Below are 17,377 nucleotides of genomic sequence, written 5' to 3'. Positions count from 1 at the left end.
GGTCCAATGTTTGTATATATACACCTACATCTTTTAAATGTAGACATCATGTGACAGCCATTGATGTTCCTCATTACTCTACCTTATTTACCAACACCTCTGACATTGTTGAGCTCTTCCAAGATTATTGTTTTCTCCTGTATTATTATAAAGCCACCCCACACGACCTTGCCTTAATGTCTAAATAGTTAGATGAGGCTACCATTCCCTGTCTTTCCCCTTTGCAGAGAGATAACCTGGAAGCTGATATAACCAATGATGAGATACTAAAGCTAGTGCCAATTCATCCATACACTCACACTTCTGAATCATGACATTGTTTGGGCTCTTTGTGAGCTTGTCTGCTGTATATGGACAGATGCTAGATTTTTTATCTAGTTTTTCAACCAAGCCTTTACTACACTTCTCCCAAAGCCTTAGAAAGACTCGACTCAGCTTTCTTCATGCTGTTCCATAATTGATTGACAGGCAGACATATTCGCAGGGAGGAGCAGGGGAGGACAGTGTTCAGGAAGACAGGTGGGGTGTTGCCCACGTTTCCTGGGCATAGGGAGGCTAAGGACTGCGTCGAGGACACAGTTTCCTTGGCTGCACAAGGCCCCCTGCGACTGGAAGCCGGAGTAAGGTCAGTCTTAGGGTCAAGATGTTCCGACCAATGATTGAGAATGAGATGTTCCTCTAGAACTGCAATCGCATTGGAGTTTATTATGATTGCAAATGCAGGCAGAGGGTAGTATGCAGCCAAGAGGTGGTATGCAGGCAGGAGGCGGTATGCAGAAAGGGGGAGGTATGCAGGCAGGGGTGGTATGCAGGCAGGAGGTGGTGTGCAGGCAGGAGGTGGTATGCAGGCAGGAGGTGGTATGCAGAAAGGGGGAGGTATGCAGGCAGGGGTGGTATGCAGGCAGGAGGTGGTGTGCAGGCAGGAGGTGGTATGCAGGCAGGAGGTGGTAGGCAGGCAGGGGGTGATGTGCAGGCAAGAGGTGGTGTGCAGGCAGGAGGTGGTATATAGGTAGGAGGCGGTATGCAGGCCATTGGTGGTATGTAGGCAGGAGGTGGTATGCTGACAGGAGGCGGTATGCAGGCAGGAGGTGGTATATAGATAGGAGGCAGTATGCAGGCCATGGGTGGTATGCAGGCAGGAGGTGGTTTGCCTGGCAGGAGGTGGTTTGCAGGCAGGAGGTGGCATGGAGGCAGGAGGTGGTCTGCAGGCAGGAGGTGCTATGCAGGCAGGAGGCGGTAGTGTATATAGGCAGGAGGCGGTATGCAGACCATGGGTGGTATGCAGACAGGAGTTGGTATGCAGGCAGGAGGTATTAGGCAGGCAGGGGCTGGTATTCAACTTCTTCTGCAATTACATTGCAGGATGAGTTTAACATATGCGATCCATACTCAATCAGTCCCACTGTCCCTTTATAAAGTATAGAAGCTAGGGTGTGAATTTAGATTTTGCTTGGGGAGCCAAACAGCCTGGCTCCGTGCCTGCTCCTGATACATGATAAATGCCAGCAAACAATCATTTCTTATGTGCATAGAAAATATTTTGGTAACTGTAGAAACTGGAGAGAGAGTTGTTTCCGAATAGGAACTATATAGAGACCACTAGAACAAGGTGAAGAATCAGAAAGATTATTACAGAGGAAATTATTGCAATGTCAATGGAAGGTGAGGCGGTCATTTGGGAGATGGGGAATGGAATCTGCCAATTGCTAAATCTGCCAGGAATACCGACACAAGGGAACCGACACGCAGATCAGTAATCCAAATTCTCCTTTTCACAAAGGGTGTCAGCTGTGCTAGCAGAGGAGAACTTGGGGTCACTGGTGCTTTAATATGCAGCCAGCTGTACAGAACCACATTGAAGGTTCCTGATTTTAGAACTCTGTATTTATCACAATGAGAAATCATAGGTAAAATCTCAATTTATTCATCTTTATATTTCTATGCAAATGAATTACCATATACGAGTTCTCTCTCTGTAACAATGTTGTTATTAGTATATACCTGACAGCATGCTGGACAGTGCAGAAATACCACTTGTCTCCCATCAGTTCCCTGCCTGTAATAAACCAATAAGCCCTGTGTGTCAGGTAACGTGTCCTAGGGACGTGACTCACCCTGCAGGCACCTGAGATATCTGCAGGAGCTTTGGACACTTCTTTAGCCTTTCAGTGTATGTCACCAAGAAGGCCAGGAATGCGAATGTAATGTGCCTGCAGCTGATGTGCTGTACAGCTTTCACTAGCTGGGGTGTGCTGACCTTTAGTGGCATCATGTTATGTTATTGCATATTACATTCTACAAAACCACAAAGGAGGTGTTCAAGTAAGGGGACCAAAATATATACAGTATATATATATATATATATATATATATATATATATATATATATATATATATATATAAACCTGGGTGGCTCCCGAAAATCATGATCCCCCAGAAGGGTGGTCAAGCCTCCCACAATAATGGCCAGCCACATCAAGCTCACATTTAGGAGTAGATTTGTTAAAACTTTTAATAAAAGTGAAAAGTGCGGCTGTTGTTCAGTGGCGGTGCGGTGGTCAGGGGCCATACTTTCCTACTTTTGAAAACTAGTTTCAGGGAGATGATAGTTGGTGGTAGAATTTTACAGTCATGCTCCACCCAAAGGGCGTGTCTAGTTCCATATATGGAGAGATTGTGAAAAGAGATTGTGAACGTGGCACCTAGAAGCATTGGTGTGTACTGCTACATCTGAGGGGAATCTTTTTTTAAATTACTTAGATCCAAATGCAGATGAGCCCCAAAGCAGTTAGTAAGAGCTACTATACTTGGTAAAGTGCTGGGAAATGGCGCTGATGATTGATTGTAAATGTATCTGTCTCTCATTCCTTTTTTCCCCAAAAATGTAACAGTGTAATGTAGGCTAGGTGACATGAGGGAGATTGCTAGACTAATGAGGGAGAGAGGGTGATTGCTGCTATTTCAGGGAGTCTCCTGCAGAATGCAGGAGGGTAGGCAACTATGTCAGGGGCCCGGCAGTTGTGAAGCAGTTGGGTTCCAGGTGTTGATGCAGCATTAGTGAGCAAGGAGGTGGTGTGGCGGGTGGGCACAGAGGGGCAGGCAGGTTGTGCAGCATGACCTCTGACATTACATATTTAGGTTAGAGCTCAGGAGGTCATTCTGATTGACTCGCAAAGCTGCAAAATTTGCAGCTTTGCAAGTCAACTAAACGCCTCCTGAATGAAGATTTCACCCGCACGCAAGCGGCGAATGAATGTTTATGCAAAACATCCATTGGCATGGGTGCGGGTGAAATCGGTGTGCAGGAGGCGTTTCGTTGACTCGCAAAGCTGTAAATTTTGGGTGCAAAATAATTTCTAAGGCCTTCGACAATCTAAGTCACATTCTGGTGACTTAGATACACGGCGCCTTGGTACGGGAAGAGGGCGGGCAGCTGACATATGGTAAAGTAAGCTGCCCGCCCCCGGCACCCGCGTCATGGGTGAATTAACATGGGAATGCCTAGTGTTTTCATGAGAATGCCCATGAAACACTGGGCGTTTCCATGGGCGGGACTCCAGTCTGCGGTCACACGCCCCACGCCCGCAACGATCCGTGTGAACGGGCCAACGACTATACAAGTCCGCTCACACAGATGGGGTGCACATGTTGCAAATTTGCAATGGTGAGTACAGATCAGAATGACCTCCTTAGACTATTATTGATGTCTACCCATCTGCAAAATATATATTTATATACAGATGGAGTCACTCTCATGAGACCGGCTCCCATCGCGCCATCTGCCAGTGTCCGCCAGAATGGGGCGCGCGCAAGTCAAGCGCTTGAGTGCCCCATTCCTTATAATGGGACGCACGTGCGTGTGAGAATGGCCCCATCTGTATAAACTTGCCAATTTCTATATAGGATAATATACAAATACTGTACATGGCAGGTTACCAGTTTAACATGTAAAGTCCAGAACCTTATTGTCGTTCTCAAGAGAACCATGAGGTCTTGGAATGTCAGTATTATCAATACCTGAATACTTAAAAAAACCCAGAGCAAACAAAGTGGCAGGCCGGCTAAGCCTAACTTACATGGGTGTAGCTCATATTTAAATGGAATGACTCAAAGTCAATGTAAAGAAAAGAGAAAACACTCTTAATAAATATTTAAGTATTATTTTTTCATCCTTTAGACTCATTGAGTGACATCATGGCTTTTCCCATCAGCGAGACACGCTGCCCTTGGGGCTAAAATTTTAAGCTCGTTCGGCATATGTTATACTGACACGCTCACTTAGAGACATAAGGACATACTTGTGGTGTCAGTCATGAAAGCGAGTGCAGGAGAGAGAGCTGTGTCTTCTCATTGACACTGTGGGTGTAGCAGGGTAAAGCCCCAGCCGTATATGGCGGGAGATTACCTGCAGCTGAAGATCTCATACACCCTCTTCCTGGATTGTAGTCTGGACAAGAGTTCATTTAATTATCTCAGTAAACCCCGGACTCGCTGGCAGCTAGTATGGCTACCCTATGTGAATTTTGGTGAATTTTGACTCCACCTCTGTAGCTGCCACTGGTCAGCCACAGTGCAAAATTCAAGTAGAGGAGAAACACTAGTTTGGAATGGCAGTTGGTGGCAGTTGGTGTGCCTCCCCTATTTGAATTTTTAACTGTGCGGCAGCCCCTCCTCTGGAGCCGTCACTTTTTATATCCATGCTTTATATTTTATAGTTGCAAAATACAGTCTTTGGAAGAGAAACCACTAGTATCATGGCCCTATACTGCACATAGGGCCTAATGCAGTGGTGTATGTAAGTTGGACATGCGTGGGGCTAAGTCAGAGTTGGGCATTAATCAGCCACTTTGCATTTTGGTAGATTATGAAACGACCGTGCATCGGTCACAAGGCGCAAGCGCAGTTGCAATTGGCAACAAAAATGTCTTAATGCTGCGTAGTGCCAGTTTGATCGCAGTAGTCAAAATTTAATTGACAGGAAGCCGCCGTTTTTGGGCAGGAAGCTGCCATTTTAACCCCTTCAGAGGCAATCCCGAGAATTTTCCGGGCTGTGCCTCAGTGCCCAGTCTGACAAGCCCGGAAAATTCTCGGGATTGCCACTGTTTAGAGCCGGGCAGTGCTGCTGAGTTCAATCGGCTCCCTCCCCTCTGCCGCGCCTCCTCCCCCTCCCCTCCAGATTTTCTATAGAAGACTCCGGCGCCGGCTTATGACAAGCCATCTGCTGGGGAGTAGGGCCCGGGGAGGCAGTGGTGGTTTTTTTTTTTAGGGAGCGCTCAGTGGGGAGCGCCCACAATTATGTAGGGGGTGCAGACTGCACCAGGTGGCGCCATACAAGAGAATGCTTTGGTGTTACTCACTTATGGCATGCGCAGTATGATTCATCAACACTGAGGCAGGAGAGGATGGGATTTGCTGTCAGCTCTTGGATAGCTGGGCAATTCACCAGGAAGATATAAGAATGCCCCACGTTGTCATTAACAGGAGACTTGGTATCGTGGACACACTTCCTTTTGCAGGTCATGCTTGGTGAAACCAACCCCAGTGATGCCACTGGCTCTCACTTGCAGCCCAGTTATGATCCTTCAGTCCCAAGTGTAGGTATGCTTGAAGGAGTTTATTTACCAAGACAGGAGTTCTATTTTAGATGGGATGTTGCCCATAGCAACCAAACTTTTTTTTTATTTATTTAGCACCTTTTATGTATCTGCATTGTCCACATTCGGTCTTGGACTGTGTGCAATTCAGCAACACAAAATGTACGCCCCCACCTCTGTATACTACGTCCATGCCCCTGAATACTACAGTAATGTCAATGCGCAGAGCTCTAGTGATACTTAAAATCATGATCTCCATTTATTCTCTAGAGTTCTTCTGCAATGGACAAAGATGATGCAAAAAATAAGGCATCTTAAGGGTCCCACATCCTTTCGGACGGATAATTTTTATCATAACTTTTAATTGCTTTCTTTTTTTTATAATATTTAAACTAAGTTGTAGACTTAAAAATGTGGGAATTTCCAAATGATATCGCTGCAGGGGGACAGCTAATGATGTCTGCAAGAAGAACATATTGCATATTCATTGCAAACACTCACCTGCCTCAGTACAGTACTTACTGTAAGATAAATGACACAATTAATCAGAACATGTGCTCAGCTGTTACTGCCGCTATTGTCCTCCGTGTAATGCTTTGATGAAGGTGCAGCCTACTCAATGGCTTTCAACACGAAATTTGGTAATTTTGTTACTCATCTAGTAATTCATGTCGGCAGCAGCTGTGTTCTTACGTTCCTTCTTTGTTTACACAAATTATTTACGAACACTCGTCTCTCAATGTTACCGTCATTCAGTGCAGAGAAATAGAACCACATTCTGTTCTGCCAAACGATGGGGAACCTGGGGCAGCAACTACAGCCCTAGCACTTAGCCACATTTTTTAAATCATTTCAAAAGAAAAGAAAATATTTGACATTACTCATTGACGGGGATGGTCGGACGAATGGACATACTGTACTTTATAGTTAGATTAAGCCAATGCAGATCGTACTGGAATAAGAAGCACAGAAACATACTAAAAATGGGGCACTAGGAGTTCCAGACACCCCACGTTCTCCAAGATCTCTGGTTTATTTGTAAAAGCCCTATTCTCTTTGATTATTGTTTTTCTTTTATTGATTTATAGCACGTATTTTTTGTGTCTCTGCTTTTCCTTCTTTCTATTTGTGTCACTGTGTATGTTTGTGCTGCCTATAGGTGGAATATAGTAATCACCACTTCCGCAATGTTGTAAATACCCAGGGCCCTTTCTACAGGGGGACGAGCAACGTAATCACACAGGCCGCCGCGGCTCCCACAGCGCGATTTACCGCAACTCTGGGGTGGTTGGGAACTGAAAGTGGCCCTGGAAAATATTGTAGAAGTGGCCTAATACGGGCAGCGCCAGAGGTATAACATGCCGTGTGCCCACTAGGACTCTTCCATGTGAACCCTATGTCCAATCCACCCCTGACTGATCTGAATGATTAATTACAGTAGGCTCTGTAAAGTTCTGTGCAAAATGTGTGCTACAGATGGATATCACCAGCCCCGCCAGCGGCCGGCTACCACCAGGGACCCGCGCACAGGACGCTCGCGCGCCCCTTGGCAAATGGAGCCGGTCCCCTCCGCCTCCCCCGCGCCGCCCCGTGATACTGGGACGCAGTCTCTATCGCCGGTGCTCGCCAGTGCAAGGGATCTGGTGAGCGCCGGCCAAGGATGATGCCCGCTCCATCTGTATATACTGTATTAAAATTTTCCTCCTCCTCTCGCTGGTGTCATAGGCAGCCCCCCCCCCGGAGAGGACACCCATCAGACCGGACACTACAAGCTCCAAAATGATAAAAATTCATGAATGGAACCTGTCCGGGCCAGCGTTTTGGGGTTCTGTCCGGTCCGGTTTTTACCCATACCCCAATGTAAAATAACATTATACTAACTATATATCAAAGGGCAAATCATTGAATAGAATGAATTTTTCCTTCTTGGTGGGTAAATGAAGTTTGTGGCTTTTAACACCCATCCTCCGCACTAGTACACTGGTGGGGTGCCAGTACTTAATGTGATACAGTAGGTAACATCTTCTAGGCAATGGTGACAATGCTCCAGGCTAAGGGTAGATAGATACGCAGCCTCCTCTGGACCAGATGGCTGCAGTACTCATTCAAGCAGGAGCTGGCTGCCTTGTTACTTCCTATGTTGGATCCCCCTCTCCGGTAGAATCTATGTAGCAGAAGTCCCCAGTAACACTGTGCGGCGGAGCCCTGAGCAGTAAAACAATTGGGTTTCCAGGGGTGGAACACCCAATGGTGCATGAGAGTGTGGAGAAATGAGGGGAACATTTATTTAAAACAAAATAATCATTGTCATGTGGCTCTGTACAGCCAGAAACCATCGCACTATGCAGCTTGTGACATGTTGCCTTCAAAGGGAAACTGCCACACGAGAAGCATCTCCAATCACTTCAGCCGTTACTGTGCTGCTTGCACCTATAGCCTATGCTCCTTATCAGTAAGCAACTAGTTTCCCTGCTTACAAAATGGCAATGCTGATGCCTCTCTCCTTCAAAGTACAATGTAATTAAAGGTTGTTCAGAAACAATCTCTCTTGACTATATAGTAAAAGCATAAGGAAAGTTAAGTCAAAATCGCACCATGGCCCTCATTCTGATTGACTCAGGGCCAGGCTTGTTTGCATCGGGGACCGATATATTAGAACTGTGCATGCGCATAGGGGCCTTTGGACACTCCTGGGTGTTCATATGGGGGGGTGTTGTGTTTGGGTTATGGATGTGGGCCGGTGGTGTTCGCATGCAAACGGCCTGCATTTCCAGGGCGTACCCATGAAAACACGGGGTGCGCCCAGAAAAACACTGCCCGTCCCCACGCAAATGCAGACGGGCACCTTCTTGCAGGGGGCAGGCGCCTGACATCACATGACGTCAGATGCCGGCCCGGTTCTCGGACCCGGATGCCTCAAGTCTATATCAGCAGAGACTAACTTAGATTGCGAGCACTGTAGAAATCATTTGATGGTCTGCAACTATCTAATGATTTCTGGCCTGCGCGCTACCCTGCAAATGGGTGTTTATGCAAAAAAACAACCAGAATGACCCCCATGTGCATGCCCCTTAAGATATTTTAAGATATGGAAATGCCAGTGTAAATCAGAGTCTGGTTAGCGATATCGCATATGGAAGCTGGACTATGAAGTCATGTATTTGTAAAGTGCTCACTCATCCCCAGTAAAGGACGTTGACAAAGGGCTCATTATATATGACATGTGACTCCCACGTACTAATATTACTCCTAATTAGAGTATAGAGACACAATGTAAAACTCTGTATCCAATTCTTCACGGGGTTTCTATAAAATGTGCCCCCTGCAAAGTCAGGCTTACTCATAGGTCAGGCTGTATTTACGGCTACATCTGATGACGAGGCAACATAGGAAACTGCTGGAACTCGAAATAAATGGTTGGAAAAAAAAAAAACTTCGGACACAGTTTAAAAATGTAAAAAAAAAACTGAAATAATGGTGGTAAAATCTCAGTTGTATGAATCATGCTGTTAATTATACGCCGTACAATGCGTCTATGCACCACTTAAATCGCTCTCCGACATGGTTTATGGATGTAACGTAAAATAGGCAATAATATCCCACAGGACATGAAATATGCCCCTATTATTTAGTAATAAATCATTTTAGAAATGCTCTCACTTTGGCATTGTCTGACCCCCACATCAAGCCTCCAAGATTTACTTATCCATTTATCGGAAATTATTACAGCAATATTTCTACTTAAATATGTATTTTGACATGTATCGTTTAACTTCTGGTATGGGAAATTGGACTGTGTCTAGCAGGAATGGTATAGTGTAGGTAATCTTACCAAAGTCTTCCTAACCTCTCATAGACGCATCTGCAATGGGCAGTAATAGGCAGGAGATGTCTGCAATGCCGATTATCTAAGTCACTACGCGCATATGTCGTATGGTCTTGTTACTGCATTGCAGGGACTGTTTGTATGCAGTGATTCAAAAGCATTTTGAATCCCGCGATTGTGATCCCGTATGCAGCTGCCATGTCTCTGGCACCTTACTTCCTGCAGCTTATGACCTGTGACTCATGCTGCCTCTTTATACGCAGTTTCTGGGATTTGCAAGGCTGCCAGGGGTCGTCCCAACACATTTCCAGGCAGCTGCAGCATTAGCATATACCTGCACAGTAGCTGCATGCACATCCGTAGCGGCGAAAACATACAAATACTGTAGCATACATTTCTGAATTTATAGTCAAAACTCTGGAGTAAAAAGTCTATGGCAGGTGAGGCAGTGCCTCACCTGGCTACGTGTTCCGCACATATCTTATCAAAACTCCACAAAATTTCAGCAGTATTTACTGCTGATCATGTGTATAATGCCCATATGAAACCTTAGGCTCATTTATTGTGCATAAATCTGGCTCCGATAATAGCCAGGGACTCAGATATTTGCCTCACCCAGGGCCGGTGTAAGGCTTCTCATCACCCTAGGCAAAACTTCAACCCACTGCTCCCCCCCCCCCCCCTTCCCCATGCTGCCACCAATAACCACTTTAAGGCATACTTGATTAACATTCAGAAATGGCTGTGAGGCGTCAAAAAACCGTGTGGTCCTCCCAGCCCCATGGGAAGGTGAGCAAGTCCTCTGCTTTCCGTGGAGGCCCCCAGCACCCTCCCCTTTACCAGCTACAACAGAGTACAAGGAAGTAGAAAAGTATGCCTCAAGGGAAAGTATGGAGGTGAGGTCTTAGATGTTCCACAGCCGCCGACTACATTAAGTACAAGGATCCTCATAGATATCCTTGATTTTTTTGATAGGCAGACTTGGTGGCGCCCCCCAGATCCTGGAGCCCTAGGCAGCTGCCTAAAGCTGCCTAATGGTAGAGCCGGCCCTGGCCTCACCCCACGTCCGAGCGTGCCTACGGGTCCTGTGCAACTCTGCAAGTATCTCAACATGATGCTACTAGGACGCACCAGGACACAGTGCTGATTAATTTGATGTGTGACATAACTTACTGGACCTGGCGTGCCAAGAGCGGCTTTTTGGTGTGACTACAACAATGCTGTAAGGTGCAAGATTATGGACCCCCCGAAAAAATGTTCAAATCAAATAAAAAAAAAAAGTGCTTATTAGTGAAGAGAAAACAAAAATGCTGTCTTGTTATTACTCCAAGTCTCCAGGAACCCCATTGTTAGTTAGGTCTGTTTCTTTTTTCCTGGGGTATAAATATGATGTTACACGCCTGTATACTGTAATTCCATATATTGTGTTATCCATCAGTGGCGTAACTATAGTCCCGCAGCCCCCGCGGTGGCGGGGAGGCGCTAGGCAGGTGTGGGCGCCTGGGGGGTCTGCGGGACTATAGTTACCACCTGGTCCCGGCTCCCGACTCCTGCCCTCCCCCTCCTTACCCCATTGCCGCCGGCGCTGCTGCCTCTAACCCGACACGCAGATCTGTGTCGGGTGACGGGCGGTCCCCGGCTCCGGCTGCAGTGCTAATATAATAAGAGACACTCGGAAAATGGCTGCCCCCATAATGCTGTATGGGGGCAGCCATTTTCCGAGTGTCTGTTATTATATTAGCACTGCAGCCGGAGCCAGGGACCGCCCGTCACCCGACACAGATCTGCGTGTCAGGTTAGAGGCAGAAGCGCCGGCGGCAATGGGGACGGGTAAGGAGGGGGTTAATATTTCTGGGGGGGGCGCCCGAAATGTCCGGCGGGGGGCGCAAAAAAAGTAGTTACGCCTCTGTTATCCATCCAATAACATGGCACTGTGCTCACAGCCCTAATCACAGATTCATTATAACATCGGCACATCCTACAACTGTGCAGTGACTACTTACTCATCTCCATGTATTCTGGTGTCAGCCCAGTAAAAGGTTCCAGGGCGTAGTCTTGGTCCCACTGCTGGGGTTCCCTGGAATTGTTCAGGTTGTTCTCATCAGCCTTCGCTCTATCGTCTTTCAGCTTCCGGAACACTTTTTTAAGCTTTCTAGAGACAGAGGCATAAACAAATGACACCATCAAAAAGGGTTGCAACCAAAGTGGTGGCTCATACAAGCTCATGATTTCACGTTGTTTCTGTTTTTGAGGGACTGCTCTTCCCTCTCTAGTAGGGATGACCATCGTTGCCTTTGCCATTGGTGGTTGCCATCGATGGCAAAAGAGCAACTGGCCACTATGCAATGGATGACCATCGATGTTTTACATGTCGCTGGTCATCCATTTTCTTTGATAGATTGGCCTGCGGGCCAATCAAAATACAGGGGCAGGGCTTCACATGTGTAGGGGGCGGAGCTATGCTCTGTTTCCCAGCCCCTAGGGGAAAACAGAAAAACGAAACTATTCAGTTAAGCTTGATGGCAAAATTATTTGACATCGGCCATAAACCATCGATGATCAATGGCCATCCCTACTCTCTAGTAGCTGCTTTGCAAAACACCCCACATCAGTGCTTGGCCAGTTTCCAGGCAAAACTCCTCCTTTGGATTCTGGACATGCCCCTGGAGTGACGGGTATGCCCCTAGAGGGACGGCCATGCTACTGTAGTGGTGGACATGCCCCTGGAGAGACGGACATGCCTCTAGAGGGACGGCCATGCTACTGTAGTGGTGGACATGCCCCTAGAGGGACGGCCATGCTACTGTACTGGTGGACATGCCCCTGGAGAGACGGACATGCCCCTAGAGGGATGGCCATGCTACAGTAGTGGTGGACATGCCCCTGGAGAGACGGACATGCCCCTAGAGGGACGGCCATGCTACTGTAGTGGTGGACATGCCCCTGGAGAGACGGACATGCCCCTAGAGGGACGGCCATGCTACTGTAGTGGTGGACATGCCCCTGGAGAGACGGGCATGACCCTAGAGGGACGGCCATGCTACTGTAGTGGTGGACATGCCCCTGGAGAGACGAACATGCCCCTAGAGGGACGGCCATGCTACTGTAGTGGTGGACATGCCCCTGGAGAGACGGGCATGACCCTAGAGGGACGGCCATGCTACTGTAGTGGTGGACATGCCCCTGGAGAGACGGGCATGACCCTAGAGGGACGGCCATGCTACTGTAGTGGTGGACATGCCCCTGGAGAGACGGGCATGACCCTAGAGGGACGGCCATGCTAATGTAGTGGTGGACATGCCCCTGAAGAGACGGCCATGCTACTGTAGTGGTGGACATGCCCCTGGAGTGTATTCATGTATTTAAAATCATGCCGCTAGTTTTCCTGTAACATATTATTTGACTATTTATTCTGACCCAGAATGCAGGGTACGTGTGCGTCCTATGTTTTGTTTGTGTCTCTAAGACAATATCAGCAAGTTGTAACGCAAAAAGAAAGCTGTCTCCATTCGCAAATGGCTTGTGCTTTTGGGCACGGTCTTGCTAATTCGGCAATGGTGTTCATAGACACTCAGTGGCTCAGATAGAATTGCATAATAACAATAAGCACAAGAGAATATTTATTGTTTAAAGCTTATGTGGGATTATTACACACTGGCCTCAGGAACACTAGTACTGAACAACATGTACTGTTCCCCGGGCACAGGATTTCTAGTGCTATACCAAACTTGTTTCTAAATTATTGCAAAGTCACAGGCTAAACGCAGGGAGAGGGGGTAGGGAAACGGGCAGCGATGCCCTGTGTGTAATGCTTGAGGTACTTTAGCATGTGCTTACAGTTAGTCCCGCCAGCATTTAGGTAGGGTAATAATATGCACAACAGCCATTTTTTGGGTAAATTTCTAGCTCCAAGGATCTCAGATGTGGTCCTAAAGGTACCCCTGATGGTCCAGGTTTTAAGGATAACCTTGGGCACAGATGACTTAATAAATATCTCAGTCAATTTGCATTCTCAGCCATGGCTATACTTAAAACCTAGACTGCATACTTACCTACTGCACTCTCCAAGAAGTTGCGGGTGTCTCCCAGTTTTTTAGATAGTCTCCCGCAACCCCAGAAGTGTGTGTGTGCTCCTCCCGCATCCCATACGCTTTATAGGGAAGCGGGCAGTATACACAATAAAAGTGAGGGATTGGGGGTCCTTGCAGAGGCGACAGGGCTGAAATGACACAAATCAATGTCGTTATAACCTTCTCGAGGGCACTGGATTTACCATCTTGGGGATGGGCCCAATTATGCATCTGTTCAGCTCTGCCCTTTGAAGGTGGCAGCTGCTTCACCTCTGTGGGCTCCTCCCAGGGAGGTGTTTAGAAAACAGTCCATGTTTGCTGGACTGTTAGGGTGCCTTGAGGAACCACTGGTTTCTGTTCCTCAAAAATGTCATGACTTACATTAGATACATTTGTATACAGACTTTAAGGAGGGAGGGGGGGCGGGGGCAATGTAACTTTTAATACCCTAAATATGACCATTCACTTATGTAACACTCTCAGCACATACCGTAGCTGCTGCTTCTTACTAATATAATTATATAAATACGTCTGTAACTATGGGGCAGATGTACGAAGCAGCGTTAAGTGCTTAAGTAGCACTTAACGCCACTAAATGGACTTTTTAACGTTTTGGGGAAATGTATGAAAGGGGCTTTTAACGTCCCCCTGAGGCAGCCCTGAACTTAGCGTTCAGGCGCTGTCCTCCTGCTTGAAGTTATGAGCTTTAACGTCGCAGGCAATGTATTATTGCCTTCCCCGACGTTAAGTCCGCTGTTTCTCTTCGCCAGCCTCAGGCTGGCGTTAGGTGTTTTTTTTTTTTTCTAACTCCTTCCCCCCCCCCCCCCCCCCATCCCGCCAGCCTGCCGACAATTGTCTCTCCTGTAAGCATGCTGGTGCCACCGGCTGCCCCGCTCCAGTCCCCGCTTCCATTATTTTTGGTCCCTGCTGCTCCGATCCCGCACGATAGCCCGTGAATATAACTAATACCTTAGAGTGCACTGTAGGGACCCGGCTGATTTAATATACTGCGACGCAGGGTCACCAAGAGAGCGTGGGACGCGGCGGGAGAGTTGTCAGAAATAATATTTAAAAGACCGGGTGGGCATGCTGTCTCTACTTACTAACGGAGAGCCGGAGAAGTGGCGAGAGAGCTGTGAGAAATCACATTCAAAAGACCGGGCGGCTGATGATTGGCTGAGAGCTCAGCCAATCATCGGCCGCCCGGTCTTTTGAATGTGATTTCTCACAACTCTCCCCGGTCTCCCGCCACATCCCCGCTCTCTTGGGGACCCTGCGGCACAGTATATTAAATCAGCCGGGTCCCTACAGTGCACGATCGGAGAGCTGTGGGGGGGGGGGGGGGGGGACTGCAGCCGCCGGTGCCCAGAGCTGGCCCTAGCCTTAATGACGCCCTAGGCAAGATTTTAGCTGGTGCCCCCTAGCACCACCACTAGTTCGGCCTCTGACCCTGCTCCCCTTTCCCAGCACCATCAACCCTCATCATAGCAGTCCTCATTTTGGTGCCCCTACCCGCAATATTTTCAATAGAAACAGCGCACACATTCATTTGAAACCCCTTACGCAAGATGATTGGCTTGAGATTCAGCCAATCATCTTGCGGCAAGTGGTTTCAAAACCAGCTGCGCTTCCCGCGCCACCGCCCGGGGGATAGCATTAGTTATTTCTAATGCAGTGCAGGGACCCCGCCGAGTTAATACACATCACCGCAGGGACCCCCCTCTGTCGGCTTCCACACACGGATTCCCTGCCAGCTCCAATAGCTGGTGGGGTGATTTTAAACTTTAATTTTTTTCCCTTTTTAATTAAAGATTAAAATGCCCCTACCAGGGGGACAGGGGCAGCTGCTGCGGGCAGGAGGGGGAGATGCTGCCAGAGGGCACGTGTCCATTGTCCAATGCAGAGAGGCGTAATCTTGGACACGCAAAAAAAAAAAAACTTACAGAAAATAGGTGAGTTAACGATTATCGTTACTCACTAACTTAAAGATAATACATTAGGGTAATTTTTATTGTAATATTAATTTCTGTCTGGAATAAGCTTGCTTGGCTTTTTTCTTTTGTCATAAAACGTCTCAGAATATAAAAAGTATGAATGGAGGAGAGTTTGTTTTTCAGTGCAGCAACATTTGCTCAGTAAATGGTTTGAATGAAGAACAGGGAAATGTAATGTTCCTTTCCCAAGTCCCAACCTGCTATGAAATATCTGCTTTGTCTGAAACAATTACAGCCTGACATGACTTGTTATGTAGACTCTGAAGGTATGGCATCACAGTAGAAAACAGCAGCTATACTTGACACAGTATACAGCCAATGAATGGGCATGGTCTGCACTGCTCCGTCCTCCAATCAGGACTCTGCCCACCTGGTGCTCAAAGTCACATGTCAGAGATGATCATAAGTGAGGCCAGCATTTTGAATACTGTTAGTATTCTACTCATACTAAGAAAGCTTGTTTAAAGAATTTCAACAGACCAGTATTATACTGGACAATAGGGTTCCCTCCAGTTGCTGTGAAACTACTAGCCCAGGTATACCTGTAATTTTACAGTAACTGGCAGGGTAAAAGGTGACATATTACTTGTCTGTTTCAGAAGGACTGGCATTTTAGAACTAGCAAGTGGGTTTTTGGCTTAATGACTACTATGCATTGGTGTACCTACAATGGGTACAGGCTGCACATGGACCTTTTGAGTCAAGAGGGCTCATTGTCGCAGGGTTCATATACTGCAGCATTAATAACATAGACTTCTGTACAGAGTTGGTGCCATATAGTATTTCTAGAGCTCTGTTTGGATTAGTTAAGGGGCAGAGTGCCCTGATTGCATTCACAAAGAGCCCCCTGTACTGCAGATGGTGAAGATTTTGGCGATATTCCTGGGGGAGGTCAATTGCGATTATCTAGCCTCTCAATTCTTAACCCATCTCTGTGAGAGATGTTCAAAATATCCCCCAAAAAAAATGCCAGCGTCGCTCACATTTGTTATATAAATTCAAATGAAAAATGTTGTTTTAAAAAAATAATATTTCCTATATAAGGTAACATTACAGGCCATTATAATGGGTAAAAAAGGTTTGCTTGGCAATTTTCACACCTATTTTGACAAATTCTCTCAAAGGGTTAATGCTCCCAGTGAATACAGTGTGGGCACCTTTGCAAAACTGGAAATTGCTTTATCAAACTTGCCTACCCTCCCATTACACCGTGTGGCTATCCCATTTTTCAGAAGCTGATTGGTTGGTGCTTTATCCCTCCACACTTTGGGCCAGATGCACTAAGCTTCAAAAGTGATAAAATGGAGAGTGATAAAAAGCCAGCCAATCAGCTCCTGCCTCACATCTTTCAAACACAGTCTGTGACATGGCAGGTAGGAGCTGATTGGCTGTCTGTTTATCACTATCCATTTTATCACTTTTGAAGCTTAGTGTATCTGGCCCTTTATCTTTAACGCTGAGTACACTCTATTATATATTTGCAAACGATGTGCATAGTAAGGATATCGTTAATGGTATTATGGTTAACAATATCGGCGATATTCTGATGGTCTCCAAAACAGTATTTAGGAGTATATGTTGTGTTAAGGACCTAATCCTGGTTGATTCTCAAGGCCGCAAATTTGCAGCCTTGCAAGTCCACCAGATGCCGCCCTGCAAATGCCGGGTTGCCTTCCCATCCACATCCATTGCCAGGCTGTGGGGGAACACCCATATCATTCGATGGTCACCAACCGTTGAATGATGTGGAAGGCACACACATCTGAGGTTACTCTGAGATAACAATAGACACAAGAATGAAAATAATGACTGCGCCCAGACCACTGCAGCCTAGGGATACACCTTAAGATTCCCAAATCTTAACACATAAGCAATACAACAAATTGGTGCTCC

The 17,377-nt window shown here is 46.9% G+C and overlaps 1 protein-coding gene across 1 annotated transcript in view; it reads right to left on the bottom strand.

The window, feature by feature from the left end:
• The window catches only part of ANO2 (anoctamin 2), a 211,343-nt gene that overhangs the window by 34,383 nt on the left and 159,583 nt on the right, over positions 1–17,377 (bottom strand). Inside the window, exon 18 of the mRNA XM_083181601.1 lies at positions 11,424–11,572. Within this exon, the coding sequence (XP_083037727.1) occupies positions 11,424–11,572 (149 nt within the window). The remainder of the gene's footprint in view (positions 1–11,423; positions 11,573–17,377) is intronic.

This window comes from Crinia signifera, chromosome 4 (assembly GCF_055691185.1).
Source record: "Crinia signifera chromosome 4, ASM5569118v1, whole genome shotgun sequence".
NCBI classification, from domain to species: domain Eukaryota; kingdom Metazoa; phylum Chordata; class Amphibia; order Anura; family Myobatrachidae; genus Crinia; species Crinia signifera.
The sequence above is the reverse complement of the archived record's forward strand: the minus strand, read 5'-3'. Positions and strand labels throughout refer to the sequence as shown.